Genomic DNA, 25,888 nt, shown 5'->3' on the forward strand with positions numbered 1-25,888 from the left:
AAGAGCTGGAAACAACCCAAATATTAATCAACCAATGAATGAATAAATAAAATGTAGTATATATATATAATAAAATATTATTCATCCTTTAATAGGAAGGAAGTTCTGTCATAGGTTAAAACGTAGATGAAACTTGATTATGCTAAATGAAATAAGCTAGTCACGAAAGGACAAATATATTGATTCTACTCATACGCGATATCTAAAGTAGTCAAAATCATAGAAACAGAAAGCAGAAGCGTGGTTGCCAAGGGCTGAGGGGAGTGGAAAGGGGGAATTAGTATTTAATGTGCATAGAGTTTCAGTTTTGCAAGATGAAAAATTTCTAGAGATGAGTTGCACAACAATGTGAATATACTCACCACTACTGGTACATTTGAAAATGTTAAAATGATAAATTTAATGTTATATGTTTGTAACCACAATTTAAAAATTAAAAAAAAAAATAAGCCCTTGGAGAAGTTTCTTTGTAAAATGAAGAAACCTTTGGTAATGTAACTAATCACCTTTTTGGTTTTTCCATAAGTATATCTTTGAATTTTTGTATATTGGATTTTCTTCAAGCGAAGCTTGCTTGTAATGTGGGTGTGGGAGATGCAAGTGGGCAGTTATAGTCTGTGGATCTACTGACCCTGGTCTACCACTCCCTTCCCATCACAAAAGCATAGTCATGTGGAACTGGGGCTGTCTGGCTCATAAAAGTCTTGAGATACACAAAAAGGCTGCCATTAAGTCTCAAGAGGTGAATAATCTGACAGAATTGAGACCAGAGGAGCTGAGCCTTGTGGTCTTGATGCAGTTTCTACATTGGTATAATAAAAATATATATTTGGCCTTTGTCCCTGGTTTCTGAAAGAGAGCTCCTAAAATCCTTGAAATTTCCTGAGTGATGGGACTATCTTTCTTTATTCTTAATGAGGACCTTTGGAACACACCTGAGTTTAAGCTACTGCGATGACTGTTGGAGGTGGGAGTGTGGTTGCCAGAGGAACCCACTGTAGAATTAGATTAGAGAGTTGGAACTTTCAGACCCTCCACCTCTGGGAAAGGGAGAGGGGCTGGAGTCTGAGTTCAGTTATCAATGGTCAATGATTAAATTAACCATGTTTATGTAATGAAAACTCCACAAAAACCCTTTAAACAATGGGACTCAAAGAGCTTCTGGATTGATTAACACTTTGAGATGCTGGGAGGGTGAATGCCCAGAGACGTATGGAAGCTCCATGCCTCCCCATCCTCAATATCTTGTCCTATGCATCTCTCCTATTCAGCTGTTCCTGAGTTGTATCCTTTATAGTAAAACTGTAATAATGTAAAATATTTTTCCTGAGTTCTGTGAGCCATTCTAGCAAATTATTGGACCCATGGAGGGAATTGTGGAAACCCCTGATGTGTATAGCTGATCAATCAGAAGTACAGGAGGCTCAGATTTGTGATTGGCATCTGAAGTGAGGTGGGATTGTGGGACTGAGTCCCTAACTTATGGGATCTGATGCTAATATTATTGAGCAAAAGGGGCTTGATGCCTGATGCGCTAGAAGCCAATACTATGACACTGGGCTTTTGACAAAAGAAAAGCTTTATGTTGAAAGTGAACTCTAAGAGATAGACCAGGGTCAGCAGATTCACAGACACTATCACTTCCTGCTTGCAGTCCCACACCAACATTACAAGCCAGCTTTGAATGAAGAAAATCCACTTACGGTAAAACCAAGAAGATGATTAATTACATTACCAAAGATTTTTTTCATTTGAGTCAAGGAGTCTCTCTGTGCTGTCATTAAGGCAGTATTTTTATTAGAAAAAGTTCAAGGGGTGGATTCTGAGATTAGTAGGTGATTGGTGCAAGGAAAGGGGAGGTCTGGAAAGTCCTTGGGCATGCACAGTTATTTCTTCATGTTAACTCCTGAGTTGCATGGCAAATTCAGGGGGAGTTAATGCAAAACATGTGGTGGAAATTCGGGCTGTGACATCAGCAAGCTTATTTTGTGCAAACTCCAGTCAGCCATCTTGGTTCCAACCAATTTCAGCCAGGTTTTTCTTGATCTCACAAGAGGAGAGAGTTTCAGCAGCTTGTTTCTTTTCTTATCTCTTATCTGGCAGACTCAAGAATTTCTATTAGTTACTGGTTTCTTATTTTTTGAGGCACAGCTTCAGTTTCAGCTTTTCAGCAAGCTATTTTCTTATCTGTTATCCTGTAAGTCCAAGAATTTAACCACTGATTTTTTTAACTCTTTGGGGCATGGTTTCAGTTCCCCCTGTTATATGTAAATTCCTCAATTGTGAGGGATGAGGGGTGACAACCACTAACTTCTTCCTGCTGACTAGGGATACAAGTCTGGGCCTCAGAAATGAAATTGTTTTGCATTAGGTTGAAGATGTTCTCTAACATCTGGCTTAATATTAACATTTGGTATTACTAGTACATTGGTTTCTTTTTTTCTTTTTTTTTTTTTCTGCTGCCCAGGCTGGAGTGCAGTGGCACCATCTGGGCTCACTGCAAGCTCCGCCTCCTGGATTCACGACATTCTCCTGCCTCAGCCTCCAGAGCAGCTGGGACTACAGGCGCCTGCCACCACGCCCGGCTAATTTTTTGTATTTTTAGTTGAGACGGGGTTTCACCATGTTAGCCAGGATGGTCTCGATCTCCTGACCTCGTGATCCACCCACCTCATAGCATTGGAGACAGAATTTGATTACCAGATATCCAACAATAAGTATTAGAAATAGAGAAAGTCCCATTTTCAGTATAACCCTGGAGCATATATTGGATTCAGTGTGAGATCCAGGAAACTAAACCTAAGAACCAGTTGGCATCTGGTTCTTCTCTGGAAATGTGTTGTAACCAGTCAACTTGTTATCTTATTTTTCTACATGTATTTCAACTTCAGGAGATGTATTCATGTAAATACAACATGATATGTTAGCTACTATCCAGACTTCTTCCTGCTCTGCCAATATGTAGTCTAAGGTTATTCTGTTACCCATTATGATCCTGGCTGAAGAGCTTAAAGATTTTTGTTGGTTGGCTATGGCTTCAACTGCTTCATTTGCTAAGTTACCTAGAGTGATTGACAGATTTCTAATCATATGTTCATGATTGTCTACTCCCCACCATGGGAAGAGAGTCCTGCCAAACATAGGCCAAAATCCATCTCCTTGGTTTGCAGGTAGGATTTGTCTAATCCTGGAAAATAATTTTAAGGAAATAGTCCTGTCTTGAGTAACACTGGCAATATAAATAGAAAAGGAAGTAGTTAGATAACCTAATAGACAAATACCTCTCATGCACCAGCTGTCAGCACATTCATAAGCCCATGGGTGGTTGACACATTGAAAAAAAAAAGTATATCCAGGAGGTGCACAAAGGGTCCCTGACAAATTATGAAAGTTTAGGGTTTGGCCTACTGGTCAGAGACAGGTGTGTTATATATAGTTTTCTTTTGAACATAATTTCTCTCTCTCCAGTCCCCCGTTTTTACCAAAGACAAATCATTGTAGGACCAATTTGTATATAAAGTAAGTTCTAGTCTTATTATACCTGGCCTGATTATTTGCATAAAGTACAGCAGGAATAATGATTCACCATATAGGCGTTTGTTTTTAAATAGGCTTTGCTGGGCCTTTTAAAATAAGGAATTTCTGACTTTTAAAAGCCTTGAGATCAGTCAAGCCAAGGATTTGCCATCAGATTGTGCCTGTAATACCTGCATGAATGGTTGTGTTATTCCTCTCTTCTCAGGGTCCCAAAATAGGTTGCTGGACCTGTCAGAAAGTGACATTCTTTACTTACTGCAAGGACAGAAACTTTGTAAAGGAACCTTATAGACAAGCTACCAGGCCAGTCTTTTTAAGGGGTTTTTTAAATTGGTGCTTTAAAGTTAACCTCCATTCTGGTCATACCTAAAAACATGTCATTCCAGTCAAAGCCTTAGTGAAATAACCAGTGTCTCCAATTGTGTTCTATTACAAAAGGAAATAGATTTTTATTGAAAACTAATGCAAATAATATATTGCCATAAATTGAGAATACTCACAAACAGCTTCCAAGTTCTGGAGAAATCAGACAGAAAGGTAAATGCCTCAAATTTTTGTTCACAAAACTGTATTTTATCTAATGTGTTGTAAGTTAAAAATGGTTCAAAAGGAAAATGTTTTCAGGAAAACAAAACAAAGAGATCATCAATGTTTCAAATAAAAAGGTCATAAAAGATCTTTTTAGTTCTCTCTCAGTTCAGTCCCATGTAACTAATTCTTGTTTGGTTTGATGTTGGGTTAGCAGTTCTCATGCAACTTTTTAATCAGAGTCCTGGGAGACTTTTCCTAGTCTGATGGCATTATCTCCAAAGTTATCAGAAATCTGTATTTAAGAGTACTTGTCAGAGTCCTTTCCATGAAAAGTAATTTGGGTTGTAGCTGATTGGAAAGCTTTTTAGAGAAGAATTCAAAACAGTAACTGTGGATTACAAAAACTTAGCCATGGTTAAAATCTGATAAAAGTTCTCAATTGTCAAGAGAATTTAGTTATTTCTATTATATGTAGCATTTTAAGATAACAACCAGAACCACGACTGACGGCATCACGTCAGGACCATCTGATTTTTATAATGATGTAATCTTAAGAATATTTATATTTATTATATATCTATACAAATATAACTTAAAAAAATTAACATATCAAAATTGTGACTGATAGCATATGAGATTTTTATAAATTTATGTAATTTTTAGAACATTTATATCAATAGCATACCCATAAACATAACCAAAAGAAGATCTAGTATTATTTAGCATTTGATAGTGTCTCCCATACAGTTTTACCAAATGAATCCTACCAAAGATGTTAAAAGGTTCAAAACATTTGGTCAAAACAGAACTACAGGTCATTTAAAAATAACAGTTATTCATTTAACTAGCATGACAGTCAAAAGACCTCAAAAGTAACACAGAAAGTTACATGGGAGGTTTCCTGGTTATTTGAAATAATTCAGACATATCATAAAACCAAGAGTATAAAATTATATTACATTTGAGGAAAACACTGCTTTTCTAAACTTTTAAGATAAATATTTTAGCATTATGCCATAAGAACAGCATTAGGACTGCGGTAAAAAGTTGTAAGAGTTGATGAACAAGTTGCAGAGGAGAGTTATCATTCCAGCCAAGCAAAAAGATATTTTTTTTTTTCAAGGGGGAAAAAACAGAAGATAATGAATGTGATCTGCAACTTATATGTAACAAGGTACAGGAAAAGTTGAACTTCTGAGATATCAATCTGACATTTTAATTTTAGAATTTAAACTCAATATTTCTTGCAATATCATTGAGAGCAAATCAATACTTCAAAAAATTTTGTCACTTCAACCAAAATTTTTAGTTTTGTATTAGTGCATTTTTAATATTACAGCTAATTTTAATGAGACCTTATAAACAAATCTACTCAATCTCAATTCGTTTTCACTGCAAGGTAAGATTTCCGTAAACCTTTTATAACCTCTTACAATTGGTTTTATTTTCATTCTTTCTCAACTTTCTATATTTATTTAGTTTTATCTATATTTTTTTATTCCTTCAATTTAAAACAATCCTTTAGAACCTCTAAACTAGGCAAAATTACTTGCCCTTAAACGAAAACCACATTCCTGTCTTCTTGTGTGTTTACCAAAAACACATCCTATTTTTCATATACATTCTGCAAATAGAATTGTTTCTCTTGTATCTAGTAGTTTCAATTACATATAGAAGTCACAATATTAACTCTCAGTAATCCTTATTTTAGGGATTTTAGGGAAGAACCTAGGAAGTAAGAAATCTTGAATTGTCTGTCATATATCAGTATTTTAAGACAAAATAAGTATGTTATGTATTTTAAAACCATGTTTTAATCTTTAGAAATATTTCCTTAAACATTTCTTAATTGGAAGTGACCCAGCTGCTCAGTAAGTAAAGTATGATAGTAAGTATCATAACTTTAAGATCTTGAAAAACATAAGAATTTCATTTACAGACATTTATCCCATTTACATTTATCTAATTTATTTGTTTTTAACAGTTTATCTAGATTAGTTATGAGAACAGAAATATTAGACAAAACTAGTCATCATTTTAAGTTAGTTCCTTGTTAACCATTTTACAGCTTGTGAATATCAGGTGTTCACCTAAGCAAGAACTTTAAAGTGAAATACACAGACATTTTGCTGATAAATCAGAGGATTTCATTGTTTTCATTAAACCAACAATATTAAATTAGTCTTATTTATCAAAATAATCACATAAACAAAGATTATTCTGTTTTGGCCGAGTTTGTAATTTCATAACTTTTTGCCAAACCTGGACATCCTAAAATAACTAGCAGATGTACATATCAGCTGACCACTAAACACAGGCAAAAATACATGCTGACAATTCTGAAGACATATCTATTTTTATTTTATCAATAATTTTAATTTATTTTTATTTTCCAAAGATTATTAAAGTCAAATGAACTTGAAAAGCATTTGGGCTTATTTAATTTATCAGTACTCTTTTATTTATAAGCTAATCTGGTACCCTATAGACACAACATATAACATAATGCATGTATATGCGTAAACAAGACAGTTGGATCAAACTTATTTTCCTGATAAAACTGGAATCTGTTCACATGGCTAAATCTTATTTGCCCTGATGAGCAAAGCAGTTTCCATGGCACTTTGATTTTAAAAGACCTCTTTCATTTTTTTTTCTTCAGCCAGTAACCTGAAACTAGTAATACCATGAACAGTAAGTTTTATTTCAACACCAGCAGAAAAGTCAGCAGATTCAAAGTAGTCAGGAAGAAAAAATAAGCAAAGAACTTAGAAGACTACGTGGTAACTCTTTAACGACAGAAGAAGAAAGAGGGATTGACTGAAAATGTTTTACATGTGCCATTTTTCGTCAGGTTTTCTAGTTTATGGAGTTGCTTTGTTCTAATTGAGTGTGCAGGAGTCTGGAGATCTCATAAGGCTTCTGCTGTAGCCATCACAGTCTTTAGCCTTTGTTAAGCCAAATATTGCTACACAGACCAAAAATAGAGACAGACCAACAAAAATCAGAACCAGACTAGATTATCTTAGTGGCTGTAGCTTTTTAGTATTGCCTTAATTCTTTGGGACTTGAACATAGACCAGATTTGGGACTCTAAACTGACCAGAATTCCCCTTGGGTAGGACTCCAACCTACAATCCTAGACCAGGGTGGGACTCTCATTCATAATCCTAAACCACAGGGTGGGACTTGAACCCACAGTCATTATGATGAGTTCAAAGACAATTAAAATTACAGGTGCATATTAACAAGGTACTCACCAGAAAGATGTCTAATCCAGAAGCAATTTCTTTTCCAAAAAGAGAAGTGCCAAGGGAGCCTGAAGTGCCATGGTGGAGAAGCAGGAACCCTATAGTTGAGCCTCTGGACACCCTGGTCTAGGTGGCCACTCAGGATCAGTGCAGGGGGCCTGCACACCACTAGGGGCAACAGTACCTTGAACAGGCTGTTCGTCTCACCTGGGGTTCTAGTTTGTTATCAAGCAAAAGGGGCTCACTGCCCAATGCGCTAGAAGCCAATACTGACACCAAGTTTTTGAAAAAAAGAAAAGCTTTATATTAAAAGTCACCTCTGAAGGAGACAGGAGTCAAGCTCAAATTTGTCTCTCTGTGCTGGCATTAAGGCAGTACTTTTATTAGAAAAGATTCAGGGGTGGATTCTGAGATTAGTAGGTGATTTGTGCAAGGGGAAAAGGGAGGTCTGGAAAGTCCTTGGGCATGCACAGTTATTTCTTCATGATAACTCCTGAGTTGCATGGCAAATTCAGGGGGAATTAGTATGAAACGTGGTGGAAATTCAGGCTATGACATCAGCAAGCTTATTCTGTGCAAGCTCCAGTCAGCCATCTCGGTTCCAACCAATTTCAGCCAGGTTTTTCTTGATCTCACAAGTGGAGGTGGTTTCCGCAGCTTAAGTTTCTTTATCTACTATCCTGAAACCCAAAAAATTCTGTAGTTACTGGTTTCTTACTCTTTGGGACTTTCCAGACCTCCCATTTCCATCCACCAATCACCTATTAATCTCAGAATCCACCCCCTGAACCTTTTCTAATAAAAATACTACTTTAATGTCAGCACAGAGAGACAGATTTGAGCTTGACTCTTGTCTCCTTGGGAGTTGACTTTCAATATACAAGTTTTTCTTTTTTAAAGAACTTAGTGTTTTAGTTTGGCTTCTATTGCATTGGTCAGTGAGGCCCCTTCAGCTCTGTAACACTAACTCTAGGTAGATAGCATCAGGATGAAATTGAATTGTAGGGCACACAGTTGGTGTCAGAGAATTAAGGAATTGAGTAGTGTCAGAAAACACCTCAGACTACACTTTCTCCCTTGGTGTGGGAAGAGTTCAGTTTGTGTTTCTTCTTGAGTGACCCAACTCCAAGAAGATGCCACTTCTGGAGAGAGAATAGGGATCTCAACTTAGCCTGGCAGTAAGAATACGAATGGCAGCTGCAATGACCCAACAGGGGGCTAATGTTCGGGGTATTGTGTGTGTCACACTGACCCTGACCAGCCAAGTAGTCACAGCCCCCACAAGCTCTTCCTGCCTGTCAGATGCCTCATTCCCACCTGTGACGCTCAGAGAGAAACCATGAGCCCTGAAAAACACCATATTGTTTTGTGATGTCACCTCTGGAATGTTCTGAGTGTTTTGGTGACCAACTTCTGCATAGGACCTATACCTGGCAACTCACATTGGTATGGCTTTTTACTTGAGATAGAAATAATCATCTTAGACAGGGAAGCAGGTACAGCTATCTCTGCTTCAAAGACTTTCAAAAGCCTTTTACATCAACTATAATATCTAGCTTAATATCTGTTCAGAGATTGATAAACCATCATGCCAGATATCACCTACACATTCTTTCAGACTCGGACTTTCATAGTTGTACATAATTGACAAGAGGGAAATAAATGAGTAGAAAGTTCTGTGTTTCTTAGGTGAGCAATTGAGGCCCAGAGGATGAGCTGGGAAGCAGTAATCTTCTTCTTTTCTCTTTTCCACAGCACTCAAGGCCAAATTATACAAGAAAAAGAGATACCAGATCTGAAAGCCTAGAAATTCCAATCAATGTGGTTCTGCCTCAGGTAGGGATAATCACAGAAGGATGTAACCTATCAGTGTTAGCCAGAATAACCCCCCACCTCCTCCTTCAAAACTCTAGCAAGATGTTGTAGAATAAGCAGAGATAGTCAGGGCTTCAGATTCTAGTTTGGGTTGGGTGCCAGCAGGCAGTGTGCTGGGGAAGGCCACATAGCCCCTCTGGGCCTTGGGTTCTTTTTCCCACGAATGAGGTGGCTGGGTCAGATGATCTGGTAAGAACTTCCAGTCCTAACATTCCAAGTTTCTATGATACTCTGAAGTAACCCAGCCTTCTCAAAACGAAATCTTTTGGTGCTTAGTGTTGTGCAATCACTCTGGATTTCTGGGGGAGAATTAGAACTGGAACTTGGAATCAAATGCATAAGAATGAATCCATGAGAAGAAAACCTCATCCGTGGACAAAGGGGTACAGAGTTATTTGGAGCTGTCAAGAGAATTAAGCCCTGCTATGCACCAAAGACAGATGTAGGGGCCATGGGCATAGATGCTTTTGCAGTCAATGAATTGGTGAAGTCCTCACAGGCTATAGAGTCTCAGGTCTCCTCCTGCCTGCAATCAGCTGTTTCCTTAGTGGAGTCCTCTTGATTGAATTGTTTCTACTGCTGCTATGTCACAAAGGGGTGGCTTTGCTTTCTCCAGAGTCACCAAAGTCCTCATTGGAAGACCAAGGCCATGCAACCAGAGGGGTTGAAATGTAGGACGGAGGAACCCAATGCAGAGGTAACTATCTGAGAGCTCTGTCCAGGGATGTGTAGGAGGAGGATTGACCACTGGTGGGCATTCCATATATATAATTGTAACAATCTAGGCAAGTATGTTCAGCGGGAGGCAAAAATATGGAAGAAGAAAACATCCTGGATGTTTATTTTCACATTATCTTTATAACTTTGTAATGAGCAGTCACTTTTCTATTACTTTTAGCCCATGAATCTTAGCCAGAATATAAGATAACTTCCCCCTGATCATTCAACAGGATAACAAGCTGTAGGAATCTTTTTGGGCCTGATTCTTTCCACCTGAAATATGCAGGGAGTTGTGTTGGCCACTACTCTCCCGAGAGTGGGTGTTACTGCTGTGATTCCTCATAGCCCATATACACCAATCTTTCCTTCCAGAATCCTGGGGCCCCTCAACTTTACATGCTTTGAAAGTACCTCAGATGGCTGAATGTTCTCTGATAGTAACCCTCAGTAATGTTGGCAAAGTTGGTGTTTAAGAAACTTGGTCAGGCAGAGGATGCCAACCTAGGGGTGGGTGTGAAGGAGGGGATAGGATTTGAAAGAGTAGTGGTCATGTGACAGAGAAATTGGAATGATGTTTCCATCAACACCCACAGCAACTTTCCCTCCCTAGCTCCCAGAAACAGCCCAGCAATCAAGGACAAGAGAAGGTGGTTTAAGACAGCTCAAGCTTGTCTTGGGGCTGCCTGCTTCCTGTGCTGGAGGACCTGGTGCTGCTGCTGGGGTCTTGTGGGGCAGAGTGGGTGAAGAATGGGAGGATATCTCCTGTCTGGGCAGATGCAGCTTCGTGCATACACCTGCCAAGAGGGCACAAGCCATGCACCAGGTTTTGGACACCTGTCAGGATGCTCAAGACTGGCACTCTGGGGGATGGGTGTGGGTGTCTACAACTAGATGATCTGAACCAAAATACCACCAGGCCTGCGAGACGGACCAGTGTGCTCACTCTGCCTCCCTAAATGAGATGGCACATGGCTTAGGGGACAGGGTTGATCTGGGAAGCAACGAGAGGAAGAAATATTGACTGAATGTTGGTGCAATCATGTGTCGGGCACAGGGCCAAGCAGGTGTGAGGTAGAGATTTTACAGGTACAGGAACTGGCAACCCCAGGAACCCCACTAATAATGGCAGAGCTGGAGGAAGGGGCTTGAACTCAAATCAGTGCCCATGTTCTCCGCTATACTAGGGCACAGGCCACTAAGCTGGGCCATGCTGCATCTTAGCTCTGTGGTTCTTCTCTTGCTTTTTGGAGATGGAGTCTTCTCCCCGCATCTTAACCACTCATCTCTGGGCTTCTTATTTTGTATTTGCCAAAAGCTGCTCTATTCTGCTCAAATTCTCAAACTTTCCATTTGTTTCAGAAAGGACTTGTGGCAGCAGCTCTGTCTCCAGAAACTGCCTCTGGCTCCCAGCTGCCAGTTCCGCTGTGCGTTTGGGCTTCTCAATTACATTGCAAATGCCTGTGATCACTATCGTTATCACCCTTAGGTCTTTTCAGGACTCATTGATTTCCCGTTTTTCTTCCTCACATTAAATATTTGTGTTTTCTGATCTCTTTCCCTCCAGCACATTAACTTGCAAGCCATCAATGTCATTTCCAGCCCAAGCTAGCTGATCTCCTGGTTCCTTTTGTATGTAATGATTCAGTTCTCACAGACTTTCACGTTTCCCCAATGAGCGTGCTCTGTGAATTTCATTAAGGCATTGTTTACTCCTAGATCATTAATGAAAGAGCTACACCAGGTCAGACTGAGCTCCAATAGCACCCTCCGGTGCCTCCTTCATCCTTCCCAGTTGCCTTTTCTCCTTCCCCTTTGTTTGGGTTTGTTCCTCAGAAGCAGTGAATTCCTGCTGACAGCACCCGCCAATTTGAATTCCCAGGAAGATTTCAGGAGAGTCTGTTAAACAGTATGGAAACATACTACATATGACATCTTCTTTATCCTCTTTGCTGTTAACGTTGTAATTCTATCAATATCAATCACATTTACCTTGTGAATTATCCTTTTACCTGTTAGTATTTATTAAAACCACCATTGACTTTGCCATGGTACCAGGGAGCTGAATTAATTTAAAATAATGAGACTCAGCCTTGTCATCTCATATGAAAATCAGTATCATATTTGGCTTTTCCTTCCAGAATCCTAGGTCCTCTCAACTTTACATGCTTTAAAAGTACCTCAGATGGCTGAACGTTCTCTGATAGTAACCCTCAGTAATGTTGGCAAAGTTGGTGTTTAAGAAACTTGGTCAGCAGGCTTGGACTCTATCAGTGTGTTTGGACATCTCTTCTGGGCTGTGGTAGCCACATTTTTCCAGGGGTGGAGAGACATCAGTGTGTGTCAGCTAAGCCTGGCTAGTTGCTGTTCAATCCCATCCCCAGACTCTTTGGATGGGAAACCACAACCCCAGTAATTCTATCACAGAAGGTCCCACCCAGAGAGACCTGTTGCTACAAGTCCTGTAGCACTAGTAAGAGATTTTGGTTCTTTCACTTCCCCTTTTCCCTTTGCCCTTTGGCCTTTGCTTTTTGCCTCCCTTCTTTCAATTGTCCCCTTCCCCCATGTTCTTCACTTGCCACCAGGTTGGTGATCTGACAAAGACACAGTCTTTGGCAGATTTCAGGCATTTTCCTTCCAGGACCACTTATATTTACCAAGGAGGGCGCCAGACCTAATGCTAAGGAAGAATTCCAATCCACAGACGGGACTTCAGGTTTCTGTGAGGGCGATGTTCATGCCCACGGCCCTTCCTGGATCCCTGGCACTAATGCATCATTGGGTTACAGCTGTGAGCACATTTCCCCTGAGGACAGAGTCTCTTGGCACCTTTCTAGCACCCGACGAGAAGGCATGATGAGCCCATGACCAACTTATTCCCCTTCTGCATCAGCTTCATATCCCATTCCTCCATGAAGAAGCCAATCTTTTTCTTTCCTACCTACTGGATCTCTATGTGAGGGCATTTCCTAGAGACCAGGAAATAGACAATCTTTTATTTTCATGGTCAGTTGCACCGTGCTACACAGGCTGTACGTCACAGGCTTAGGAGAACATTACTGGGGTGTTCTTGGGGCTTTGTATTGGCATAGACCTCTTGTCAAGGGCTAAAGGATATCAGGGCAGGTTAGCTTGGCCCATGAAATCAATCCAGCGATACCACTGGTCGAGGAGTCCTACTGAGAAGGAACTGGCTTCTAACATAGGCCAAGGAGGTCTGGAATCCTGGAACTGCATATGTTCGCTGAGCTCAGATGCTTAGTTTTCGGGTAGCCCTTTTGTAAAGAAATATACTCCACATTGCATAGCGCTTTAGGCCGGGTATGTTTAAACCTTACCAGTAGAACTGACCATCTGTTTAGTCTTTATGACAGCTTGCCTACCACTTTCTTGTCCTCTTGCAACCCCAGGAAGTAGGCAGAGCAGCCATGTTTAGGCTTATTTTAGAGGTGACATTCAGAGAGGCAAAATGACTTTCTCAAGAGCAGTCAAAGGAAGGACTTTCGAGCCCAAAGTTACTGGAAATTTAGGGCCTTTACACTCATTGGATTCTATATTCAAGATGATGAAATGGACCACTAGCATGCTTGTGTGCAGTGGGTGGTGGGAGCTTCCTCTAAGGGAGTACATGGATGAACCTAGGGGTTTGTGGAATTCACGTGAGGAAAACTCCATGCTTACAGATTTTACGTCATACCATAACAGCTTTGCCCTGGGACTATTTTAAAGTCTTAAAATATGAATGGAAATGAGGATATAGCTTTATCAAATACACTAAATATATTAAGGCAAAAGAAATGGCCATTTTTGTAGGCCAAAAATGGTAAAATGTTAACAATTTCTTATGGTTCAACCTAGTATTTCCTCCCAATCTTTCAGTGTATTTTCGTTGATTCAGTTATTGCCAAGGACTCATTAAGCCTCCACCGCATGTGAAATGTGCTTTCTAATTCCCAAGACTTGGGATGTCACAAAAACAAGGGATAGGTCACTGTGCTTAGATAATTGCAACTTACTCATATGGGGAGAGGAGAGGCCTGGTTGTAAGAGAACCATTGCAAAGTAATGATATTAGCACATGCAAAATAAAATGTCTGAGCATTGTGAAGTGCTAGAATAAACATGGAGTTTGGAGTCAAATATCCTGATTTTAAACCCTGGTTCCACTCCTTTACCAGCTATGTAATCTTATGCAGCATCATGCCAGTTCTTTCGGGTAAGATATTACATATGAATACAGAAATCAATTAGCATATAACCTGACACATTATAGTCACTCAGTATTATTTTTTTTCTTGTTCTAAATAATCTTTCTCTAAAGAAATGCTAAGCAATGTCTCTTCTAAAAGCCGTTCTTGCATGTCTGCAGCTCTTTATAAACAAAGAAAATGTTCCAAGTCTCCTTTTATTTCTGAACAACGAACCCTCTGAGAGAAGTAGGGCAGATGTTGGTGAGGTTGTTATAGAGGGTTGTACAGGTTGTGTACTGCAGTAACAGTGAATAGTGCTTTCTAGAGTTGGGCATTTCAAAAATATATGGGTTGGCACTGATTCATGTCAACATCCACATTTTCTAGGAACTAAGGCACAGAAATGAAGTGACTTTGTAAAGGTCATGCACTCACATAGTGCAAAGCCAGAACTCTCTTGAGATGTTATCATTTCTAGTCCCCTATTCCCCACACCTTGCTGCCTGCGTTAATGCTTCCTGAATTTTGACTTCTGTCATTTGCACCAAGAAGTAATTGGTGATATTCACTGATTCTTCAAATCAACTGGAAATTCCCTGAGGGCAGGGTCTGTGAGCTTGGAACACAGCAGATGCCAAATTAATGTTAGTTATTCACTGACACTAATGCAGGGGAAAAATTGGTGCAATAACATCCTGAGTGGGTACATGACTAGGGTGAAGAATTTTCACAAGGCCAAGAGGTTTCCTTTAAGGATTAAATCCAGCTAGTTCTGATCAGAATCAGAGAAATGCCACAGGAAAAAACAAGTTTGTTCTGGATTAATGTTTTCCCGAAGTTCAATCATGATCCTTGTCATATCTAAAAATGCCTGTATATTTAATATAGGTATGTTTTCCCATTACTCATTAAAATAAATATATGACTACTGAAAAATTTTTAAATGTTCTAAGAAACTAAGCCACGAGGAAACACAGGACTTGACCACTTTCTTGGTCCTGTCTGAGGATAGGAGGAAAGATAATAGGACTCAGTCGTTGGAGAAGAATTTGGTTTCCTGTTCAGAAAGTAAAGGGGACTTATTAGTCCATCAGCATTTCCTGGATTAGGTACTGTGGGCATGGAACAAGGGATGGCACAAAGCCTGCTTGGGAAGAGTTGGCCATTTAGGGGAGAGGACGAGATGCCAACTAGGTTGGTAAAAGAGGGCTTCTGGGGCCATAGTGGTGCCAATTTACAAATGCGAATCCACTGGACCAGAGACAGTTAGGCCAAGAGAGCACTTAGAGATAATGACTCTTACCCTTCATTTTACAGACGTGGAAACTAACGTCAGAAAGTGAGTGGATATGAGCAAGGTCACCTGAATGTGTGAATAAGGACCAGGGCGCAAACATCCAGATTGTCCGTGGCTAGGGATCCACCACATGTTAAGGTTTAGTTTAGTGTGTTTCTGTTGAGGGGATGACAGAATGTTCCTTGGGTACCCAGTGTAGAAGGTGGATGTAGAACATAGGCAGCTGAATGCCATGGGTTAAAAGCCATCATGGCCAAATATGGACAGGTAGAAAGCATCCATGATTCCTCTTTGGACCCTTAGTTGGATCAAGAAGATTGCCTCTCTGGCTGAAACAAAACGATTGTTAAAAAGAAATGAGAATTGGGGAAATTTGAACATGGGCTCAGTATTCGCAGATATTGAGGGATAATTGTTAAATGTTAAAGGGTTGATAATGGTATTGTGATTCTGTTAAAGAGACACATATTTATATATTTGTGGATAAAATGACACAATGTCACTTTGCTTTTAGGTAACCTAGTGGTAGGGGAGTGGTTGTGGAATCAGGTTGAGGCCTGGTAAAACAAGTGTGGCCTTGATTTGATACTTGGTGAAGCTGAGTGATGGGTACATGGACATTTATTAGACTATTCTCTCTCTTTTTGTGTATGTTTGAAATTTTCCATTATATAAATTGAAGGAAAATATATCGTGTTCCCCAAAGTACTGCAAGACTTTTGATAAATCCATGGTGGTTTCCCATGTGTGTACTTCACACATAGAAGGTCAGGGAGCCAGAAGTGGGTTTGTGTCTTAGTGAAGGAGCTAGTGCTGGTTATTTAACTTCTCTGAGTTTCAGTTTCTCCATCTGTAAAACAAGAATAGTAATAACATCTTATATGTCAGTGTGGTGAGGATAAAATGAATTTAGTAGGTAGAATGCTCAGCTCAGGGCCTAGCATGAAATTGAGGCTCAATATTTGTTTCCTTCTTCCATTTTCTTCTCAGGACTGGGATGCACATGTTGATTAAAACCACACTTTTCCATGTTGATAGCTTCTGGAGTCAAATCCTGCTGAGATAAAGTATTAGTTCTAGTGCAAGGATGGAGAGGACATCTTAAAATTCACTCCCGCCAGGCGCGGTGGCTCACGCCCGTAATCCTAGCACTTTGGGAGGCAGAGGCAGGCAGATCACAAGGTCAAGAGATCGAGACCATCCTGGCCAACATGATGAAACCCCATCTCTACTAAAATACAAAAAATTAGCCAGGCGTGGTGGCACGTGCCTGTAGTCCCAGCTACTCTGCAGGCTGAGGCAGGAGAATTGCTTGAACCCAGGAGGCGGAGGTTGCAGTGAGCCGAGATCGTACCGCTGCACTCCAGCCTGGAGACAGAGTGAGCCTCCGTCTCAAAACAACAACAACAACAAAACCACCACCACAACAAAACATTCACGTCTTATTGGCTTTCACTAATCTTCCCAGAAATCCTGGATCTCAGGACCTTAAACCTATCAGAAAATGGTCCAGGTTATCCACAGTGAGGTTCATTCTGATCACAGACAGCTACAGGAGCCAATCTGCTTTCCCAGTTGAGAAATGTGAAAACCAGGGAGGCTGAACTTTTTTAAACTAAATAAAATTCCGTTTGCAGAATGCCCTCATACCCTTGCTATCTGGAAGATTGAGCATATCCTTACAAAGTTAATGACATGTGCTTATTGCAAAGTTAATGGCATAGAACTGCATCTTCTATTTATCTAGCTCTTTAAGTTTTAAAGAATTCTAACCAACTTTTTATACCATGCAAATTGTATGTCTCTCTCTACACACACACACATATATATAATGTAGCTAGCCTGACTTGTTTTTTATTTTCTCTATCTGTACAGTTGTGAAAGTAACCTAAGACATAAGGAATTGATATCTGGAGAGCATTTTGATATACTTGGATGAAGTACTTTTGGTGTATTTGGAAATAGCATCATGATCTGTTTACTTAAATTCATTGCTGCAATCATCACCTCTTCTCCAGTGTGCATTCCACTTGCTCACTTCTTTTTGAATACATGTTATAATTCTTGCATTAGTAAAATCTACTTTTCTTGATAACAATACCTTACGGTTCTTTGGCACTGTTGGTTTTAAAAATATTTTTGCATTCATTATCTTATTTAATCCTCACAACAGTGTTGTGAACTAAGCAGGGCACATATTATTTCCATTTTACAGGTATATTTCATTGACTTTCCAATGTTGGAAGGTGCCTTTAAGATCATGGAGCCTGACTCCCTCTTTTTCACTCGTGAAAAGTCTGGGTCTCAAAGAGGATAAGAGACCTCTCTGGTTTCAAATTGCCCATCAGTGACAAAATCAGGATGAGAATTCTTGTGACCTTTCAGTCTTTAATGCTGGTGCAACCCTCACCTAAGCAAACTGCCTATTCTGCTTGACTTAGATCTGTCCTAACCACCTGCAGCCAGGATCACCTTAGGGAGCTGGTTAGAAATGCAGATTCCTGGGCCACACCCCAGTCTGAGTAAATCAGACTCACAGTGGGAGGCTCAGAAATCTGCATTTAAAACTCACTGGAGTTATTTTTCTGTACTGGGACGTGTGAAAGCTACCAGCTCAATGGAGTTAAGCTCTGTGGATCTGAGTCCCATTTTATGCTGTGGTCTTGAGGTCCATGGCCACCATCATGAATTCTTCAGGGTCCTTGACTGGCTTTATCACCACATGTTGAATGCTCATTGCTCAGTGATATGTCTGGGATGGTTTTTCTTTCTTTCCAAAATTATTAGTTAGACTCTGCTTTGAGTCTAGCATTGTGTTGGAAGCTGGGGTGAATGTTTAAGGGGCTGCTAGCAGAAAAGACTCAAGGGTGGCTAAGAGTGAAGGATATGCCCAGATGGGCAAGAGAGAAGGCTGGACTGACCAATGGCACCGCCATTTTGGACACAGCAATCTGGGTGGCTGTTTGGATGATTCATGCTGCTTCTCTGCTCATGCTAAGTGTGAGTACACACCTGTGGGTGGTGGCCCTTGAGAACAGTGTTTGTTCCTCCTTTAGGGTGACAGAATGTGCCAGAGCCCATGCTTAGTGCTTTTGTACATTACCTTTTTTAATCCTAAAAATGTCTCTATGAGGCAAGGAGTAAATGCAATTATCCCAATTTGCAATTGTGGAAATTAAAGCCCAAATAACTTGTTCAAATTCTTGTTAACTGGTAAGTAGTGAGGCAAAGACTCAAAATATTCGGTTGACTCTAAAATCAATGCCTTTGACCGCCATAATATATAACTGTTTCTCATTATTCATGGATTTCATATTTGTGAATTTGCCTACTTGCTAAAATGTGTATCCACCAAATCAATACTTGTAGCACTTTTGTGGTAATTCTCAGACATGCACAGAGAGGTGAAAATTTGAGTTGTGTGATGTTGAGTACCCAGCCAAAGAGCCTTCTTGTTTCAGCTCTCAGGCTAGAAAATAGTGTCCATTGCGCAGTCTATCTAGTGCCACTTTTTTTGTTTTGCCTTCTTGTGCATTTTGTTGGTGATTTTGCTGTTAAAAATGGCTTCCACACCATTCCAAGTCAAGTGCTGTCTAGTATTCCCAGTCACAAGAAGGCTTTGCTGTGCCACATGGAGAAAACACATGTGTTAGAGAAGTTTTGTTTGGGCATGCGTGACAGTGCTGCTGACGTGAGTTCGATGTTAATGAATCAACAATATGCACTAAATGAGGTTATGTATTGCTTGGTTGACAAAACTGTGACCACAGGCTCACAGGAACATAGCCCTCTATTTCCTGTAGGAACAATGGTTCTATATTTGGTAATTCAGTATTGGAACTGACTTCATAGAACAGAACTCACTGGAACGACAAGGATCGGCCACATTTCCTTGTGAGGACCCCAAGAAGCAAAAGCGCCCACTGTGGCCGGGCCAGACAATCAGACGGGGTTTATTTGGGGATGTCCTGGCCCCTTACTTTGTCAGCCAGCCCCGACTGTGTCAGTCCCATCGTTAATGCTGGGCTTTCCCATTCTCTCCCGCAGAGGGGCACAGCTGAACCCTTCCCGAGGCTCCACAACTTGTACAGCACCCCTCGCTGCGCGCAGCAGGCCGCCCTGCCCCGGCTGAGCCGCAGGATGGCGAGCCAGCACTCCTACCCGCTGAACCGCTTCTCCTCCGTGCCTTTAGATCCCATGGAGCGCCCCATGTCCCAGGCCGACCTGGAGCTGGACTACAACCCGCCCCGGGTGCAGCTCAGCGACGAGATGTTCGTGTTCCAGGACGGGCGCTGGGTGAATGAGAACTGCCGCCTGCAGTCTCCCTACTTCTCCCCATCCGCCTCCTTCCACCACAAGCTGCACCACAAGAGGCTGGCCAAAGAGTGCATGCTGCAGGAGGAGAACAAGTCTCTGCGGGAGGAGAACAAGGCCCTGCGCGAGGAGAACAGGATGCTCCGCAAGGAGAACAAGATCCTGCAGGTCTTCTGGGAGGAGCACAAGGCCTCACTGGGCCGGGAGGAGAGCCGGGCCCCCTCGCCACTGCTGCACAAGGACAGCGCGTCCCTGGAGGTGGTTGAGAAGGACCACGTCGCCCTGCAGGTGCCCCGCGGCAAGGAGGACAGCACCCTGCAGCTCCTCCGGGAGGAGAATCGCGCGCTGCAGCAGCTGCTGGAGCAGAAACAGGCCTACTGGGCACAGGCAGAGGACACGGCCGCCCCTGCCGAGGAAAGCAAGCCCGCCCCCTCGCCCCACGAGGAGCCCTGCAGCCCCGGGCTGCTGCAGGACCAGGGCTCCGGCCTCTCCTCCCGCTTCGAGGAGCCCAAAGGGCCCCCGGCCCGGCAGGAGGACTCCAAGGAGCTGCGCGCCCTGCGGGAGATGGTCAGCAACATGTCCGGGCCCTCCGGGGAGGAGGAGGCCAAGGTGGGCCCGGGCCTGCCCGACGGCTGTCAGCCCCTGCAGCTGCTGAGAGAGATGAGGCAGGCGCTGCAGGCCCTGCTCAAGGAGAACCGGCTCCTGCAGGAGGAGAACAGGACCCTGCAGGTGCTACGGGCAGAGCACAGGGGCTTCCAGGAGGAGAACAAGGCCCTGTGGGAGAACAATAAGCTGAAGCTGCAGCAGAAGCTGGTCATCGACACCGTGACCGAGGTCACCGCGCGCATGGAGATGCTCATCGAGGAGCTCTACGCCTTCATGCCAGCCAGGAGCCAGGACCCCAAGAAGCCTAGCAGGGTCTGAGGCCTCCGCCGTGCACTGGGACGCCGAGTTTGGGACACCGAACACTGGGCAAAAGAGAATCCGCTGCCTTCCTTTGTCGTCCTCGCCTTCCCCAACCAGTTCGTACCTATTGAAAAGCAGCGTTAGCAGCCTTCCTAAACTCAGAGTATTAATAAAGGTGTGAGGAGGCTGGGGCCAGTTGACACCAGCATGCTGCCTTTTTCTTTCTTTCTTTCTTCTTCTTTTTTTTTTTTTTTAATACAATATTTTAGAGCAGTTTTAGGTTCACAGCTAAACTGAGCAGAAAGCACAGGGAGTTCCCATAAACTCCCGCCCCACAAATACATAATCTCTTGCATTATCACCATCCCTCCAGAGTGGTACACTAGTAACAGTCTTTGAACCTACATTGACACATCGTAATTATTCCAAAGTCTGTAAGTTTGTATTGGGGTTTGCTGCTGGTGTTGTACATTCTGTGGGTTTGAGCAAATGTATAGTGACGTGTAGCCACCACTGTAGTACCATATAGAATATTATAGAGTATATGTAGTACCATATAGAGTATTTTCATTGCGCTAAAAATCCTCTGTGCTCTGCCTGTTCATCCCTCCCTCCCCCTCCAGCCTCTGGTCACCACTGATCTTTTTTACAGTCTTCACAGTTTTGCTTTTTCCAGAATGTCATATAGTTGGAATCGCCAAGTGTGGAGCCTTTTCAGGGTGGCTTCTTTCACTTGGATATGCATTTAAGTTTCCTCCATGTCTTTTCATAGATTCAGAGACTGCTCATTTCTTTTTAGCACTGAATAAAATTCCATTGTGTGGATAGATCACAGTTTATCCTTTCATCTACTAAAGAACATCTTGGTTGCTCTCAAGACAATTATGAATCTGGCTTCTCTCCTTTTTTCCCCTGGTCTCTTCTTTACCTCTGCCTTCGTTATTGTCTCTGTTTTTCTCCTTCAGTTCTTCCTTTTTTTCCTTAGTTTTTTCTTCCTCCTCTTCTCTTTCTCCTATCCTTCTTGCTCCCTCATCATCTCCAATTTCTGAGGCTGTGGGGGGTGGGGGTAGGTCTATGGGGGAAGAGATCACCCTAAGCCAGGGCTTTTCAATTGTGCTGTTATTATTCAGGGCTGGATAAGTCTGTGCTGGGGGCTGTCCTGTGCATTGCACAATGTTTACCAGCATCCCTGGTCTCTACCCACTAGATGCCAGTAACAGCCACCTGGCTCCCAGCTGTGACAACCAAGTATGTCTCCAGACATTGCTGAATGTCCCCTGGGGGACAAATTTCAACACTACTCTAGGTTTCTCCAAGTACCATTGATTGAAACACAAGTCCTACAAATACACTGAGAAAATAAAGGTTTGCACGAGGAAATGCTGCTAGAATCCCCTCGGGCAGATTCATAATCATACGCTGACTTAAAGGTCCTAACAAGTCCTGCAGTGAAGTAATCTGCTTATCCTGGGTGAACCCCTAATTAGCCAATTTTATGTGATCTTGAAATCTTTTTCTGTGTTTTCTCTGTTATTCACCCAGTTTGGGAAGGAGTGCTCTGTGCTCTCCCCAACCCCAGGCTCACTTCCCTACCCTGGACTCCCTCTCCTTACTCATGGTTCGCACTTACCAGTTGGCTACAAGAGATGAGGGCAGTCAGGCTTACCGGGGGCAGGTGCAGAGGCTCCAGATTTGTTGTCCTGGGCTTCAATGCCCATTTCAAAGTTGGACATACTTTAGAGCCAAGAAATTGAAAGGTACCCTTAGGTGACTATAAAAGGGAGTTGGGCAGTGGTTCCCAAACTTTGCTGTATAGTGGAATCACCTGAGGGTCTTTGACAAATATTGACACCTGGACCCCAGCTTAGACATTATGATTTAATTGATATTGGCTGTGACTGGGCAGTGGTGCATTTAAAAGCTCCCAGGTGATTCCAATATGTAGCAAAGTTTAGGAATCACTGTAGTAGGATAGTTAAGCCTTCTGATTCTCAATGTAATGCTCCATTCACTAGTAATGAAAATAAGTGAGTAGGCACATGTTAAGGAAAGAAGTTTACCCATTTTGCTGATGGAAAACTGACCTTTGTACTGAGACAGACAAGAGTTTGAGACTGGAATATCCTCACTCCTCATCCATTGTTCATGCTGGCTAAATTTCTGAGACTTGAACAAGCCAAAGGCAGTCACCCACACCCACAGAACTCTTTGCACACCACTTTTCACTTGATATGACCTTCAGTAATCCTCAGAGCCCTGTAAGGAAGGCAGTATCATTTCTTCCACAGATAGGGAAACAGGAACTCCAAGGGATTTGCAGAGGTTAGCCAGCTAATAAGAGCCAAACAGGGACTTCAGTGTAGACCAAATGACTGCAGATCTCAAATTCCTTCTATAAGATCAGATTGCCAAGTAACCCTGGTCTCTGAAAATTAAGTTTAAAAGTGGCTTTGGGGCCAGGAGTGGTGGTTCACACCTGTAATTCCAGCACTTTGGGAGGCTGAGGTGGGCGGATTACTTGATCCCAGGAATTTGAGACCAGCCTGGGCAACATGGCGAAACTCCATCTCTACAAAAAAAAATATAAAAATTAGCTGGGCACTGTGGCATGTGCCTGTAGTTCCAGCTACTCGGGAGGCAGAGGTGGGAGGATCTCTTGAGCCAAGGAGGTTGAGGCTGTGGTGAGCTGAGATCACACCACTGTACTCCAGCCTAGGTGACAGAGTTAAAAAAAAATTGTTTTGGTGTCTTTCTCAGATTTAGGAACTTGTCAAGTCTTACTCAAAATAACATCAGAAATTCCAAAGGAGGGAGAACAAAATGACAGGAGTATTTCCTCTTACTGACTACACACCTGATTTTCATACAGGGCAGAAGGTGACCGATGTCTACACAAAGGCTAAATCATTTATCCGCTATTGCCACCAAAATCTGAAAAATGGGAAGTTGTTGTTGATAGGCCTCTGGCCCTTTGCCGTTTTTTGACCTCCTATATTTGGTAAATTCATCATTCAGGGCATCGTGACGTACCATACTTTGTTTAAGTCAGTATAATAACCCTGGAGTGTAGGGTTCTTTTTGTTTTTGTTTTTTTGATGAAACCAAATTGATTTATGTGATTCTAGACAGCAAGAAGACAAAAGGCACACTCCCCATGTTTGTGTTACAAATATTTAACTTGGATTAATGTATATAACAGCAGTTGGATGTTTTCTCACAAGCTGACAGAACTCAGAGAACATAATACTATTTAACAGTGTCAACTTTCTCTGTCAGGCAGAATCTAAATGGGTGAAAAATTAGCAAGACGAGCCATAAAATATTATTTTTATGGAGTGGGGGAGATTTACTTCAAAACAATGTTTCATTGTGTAATGCAATCTGTCATAGATTAGCTAGCAATCTAGCAGGATCTAACCTCTTGTGGAATAGAATGAAATTTCATTCTTCAAGGAGAGTATCCTTTAAGCATCTAGGTTCCTTTCTCAGCTTTTTCTTTGTCTGCCTCCTGGTCTAACTTTAAGTCCTTCTCTAGGAACCAAAGTTGTTTCCTCTTGCAGGGCAGGTCCTGGCTTCATTCTGAACATTCAACTTTTCCTATCTTCTTCCATTTGGCCCTTGACTTGACTGGCTTTCTTGATTGCTGGAGTAAACCCTCCTGCTGAATTGGCTGAATCCTGTTAATAGGTCTATCTGGTGCCGTAAGTTGTGGATCAGTCAAATAAACGGAACATTCACAACCCAAAACAACTAGCTAGTGTACAACAAAAATAAAATCCTAAGCCCCCCAGCTGACTGAATAGGCCTCCCCTTCTTGGCCAAGAAGACCTGAGAGGAACCTGAAAAACTGAATTTCCAGCCACGAGGGGAAGGGAGGTCAGATGTGCCTCATAATACTGCCCCCTTTTGGAGTTTAGGCAGAACTGACCAGCATTAACATTGAAATAGAGATGGCAAGACCGACAACACAGACGCTTTGTGGCAGTAAGTTACCAAGTTCCAACCTTCTGGCATAGCATCATATGACAGCCGACCCCAAAAGAAATAAAAATATTTTACCCCAAAATATATTTCTTTGACATATTTTGAAATGGCCTGAAAAACTGTCTCTTGAGGGGAGGAGGGAGAATTTGCATCTACAGAGAATTTTCATTAATGCAACTAGGCCTTCCCTTTCTAAGTCTTTCCCAGATCTAGGAGAGATTAAATAATAACCTGACACCTTTAAGGTCTGAAAAGAGACATTTATTATCTATTCTTGCTGAAGTCTGCTACCAGAAGCTTCACCTACATAATAAAAACTTTGGTTTTCACAGTCTCTCCTTAACGCAAGCATTATTTCTACTGATTTTGAATTTAGACAAAGCATAACTTTTTCAACCAGTTGCCAATCAGAAAATCTTTGAATCCACTCGTGACCTGTAAGCATCACTCCCATCCTACCTTTCATGCCCCACCCCCCCACCAGGTGTATATGGGATGTATACCTTCCATGTATTGATTTATGATTTTTACCTATGATTTCTGTCTCCCTAAAATGCATAAAACCCAAATTGTAACCCGACTGCCTTGGGCACACTTTCTCAGGACCTCTTGAGACTGTTCCCTGGCTGTGGTCACTTATATTGGCTCAGAATAAACCTCTTTAAATATTTTACAGAGTGTGGTTTTTCTGTTAACACTAGTTAATGGAATCTCCAGAATTAGTTTGCGGAGGAAATTTCAATAGGGAAATCATTTATGCAAGGATGGTCATCCAGAACTTAGCAGAGAGTGCCAACAACAGGAAACAGAATCAAAACAACTCTGAAGGAAATCCTGTTGGTTTCTGTATGTCTCAGATTCCATTCTTGAACTCTTCCTTTTCTGAGGAATTTCCATAAAACAGAGTGACCTCAATCTGCATGTTGTCAATGCTTGCTGGAGTCCAGTGTTAAGCTGGGCAGAGCAGGAAGCAGCTGAAAGGAGGGTAAACTGACACAATGTATCTGATGGAGGAAGTCGAGACTCCTAAATCCTCCTTAGTCTCTGTCAGCATATTGTCCTCCATATTGAATTTCTGATTCATAATGAGAAACATCTTTTACTGGAGAGCCATGTCATTTTTAGAATATTCTGGATATATCAAGAACAGCTGCTGGGAATCAGCTTTCTTTCCATTCATAATATTGAGCCTGAGTTGGTCTCCCAGTCCTTTTGTAGCAGACAGAATGCTTGTGCTTGGAGATGCCCACCACCTTCCTCATTCGCATGCTGGTCTTCTCCAATCT

The 25,888-nt window shown here is 41.8% G+C and overlaps 1 protein-coding gene and 1 long non-coding RNA gene across 6 annotated transcripts; one reads left to right on the forward strand and one right to left on the reverse strand.

Moving 5' to 3' along the window:
- Positions 1-3,706: 3,706 nt before the first annotated feature.
- LOC129049520 (uncharacterized) lies at positions 3,707-8,686 on the reverse strand. The gene is made up of 3 exons (XR_008512656.1): positions 8,572-8,686; positions 7,329-7,999; positions 3,707-3,765 (listed from the first exon to the last, which is right to left on the reverse strand). It is a non-coding gene; the product is annotated as an uncharacterized LOC129049520 (long non-coding RNA).
- CBY2 (chibby family member 2) lies at positions 8,556-20,823 on the forward strand. 5 transcript variants are annotated; one of them, XM_054528993.1, is made up of 4 exons: positions 8,556-8,765; positions 9,075-9,155; positions 9,790-9,891; positions 19,446-20,823. In XM_054528993.1, exons 1-4 carry the CDS (start codon positions 8,691-8,693, stop codon positions 20,634-20,636), a joined length of 1,449 nt encoding a protein of 482 aa, XP_054384968.1. In that variant the 5' UTR covers positions 8,556-8,690; the 3' UTR covers positions 20,637-20,823. The 5 variants fall into 5 exon arrangements, with proteins under 5 accessions (XP_054384968.1, XP_054384969.1, XP_024086687.1 ...); XM_054528994.1 differs by having other exon boundaries at positions 9,811-9,891; XM_024230922.2 differs by having other exon boundaries at positions 8,729-8,815.
- The last annotated feature ends 5,065 nt before the right edge of the window (positions 20,824-25,888 follow it).

Source organism: Pongo abelii, chromosome 14, assembly GCF_028885655.2.
Source record: "Pongo abelii isolate AG06213 chromosome 14, NHGRI_mPonAbe1-v2.0_pri, whole genome shotgun sequence".
Classification (NCBI taxonomy): domain Eukaryota; kingdom Metazoa; phylum Chordata; class Mammalia; order Primates; family Hominidae; genus Pongo; species Pongo abelii.

Excerpts from the sequence above, each read along its gene's own strand:
- CBY2 (XM_054528993.1), top strand. The coding sequence starts at position 8,691 with ATGTCACCTCTGGAATGTTCTGAGTGTTTTGGTGACCAACTTCTGCAT. Across the intron at positions 8,766-9,074 it reads ATACCTGGCAACTCACATTG|CACTCAAGGCCAAATTATAC; the intron begins GTATGGCTTTTT and ends TCTTTTCCACAG. Across the intron at positions 9,156-9,789 it reads TCAATGTGGTTCTGCCTCAG|GGGTGGCTTTGCTTTCTCCA; the intron begins GTAGGGATAATC and ends TATGTCACAAAG.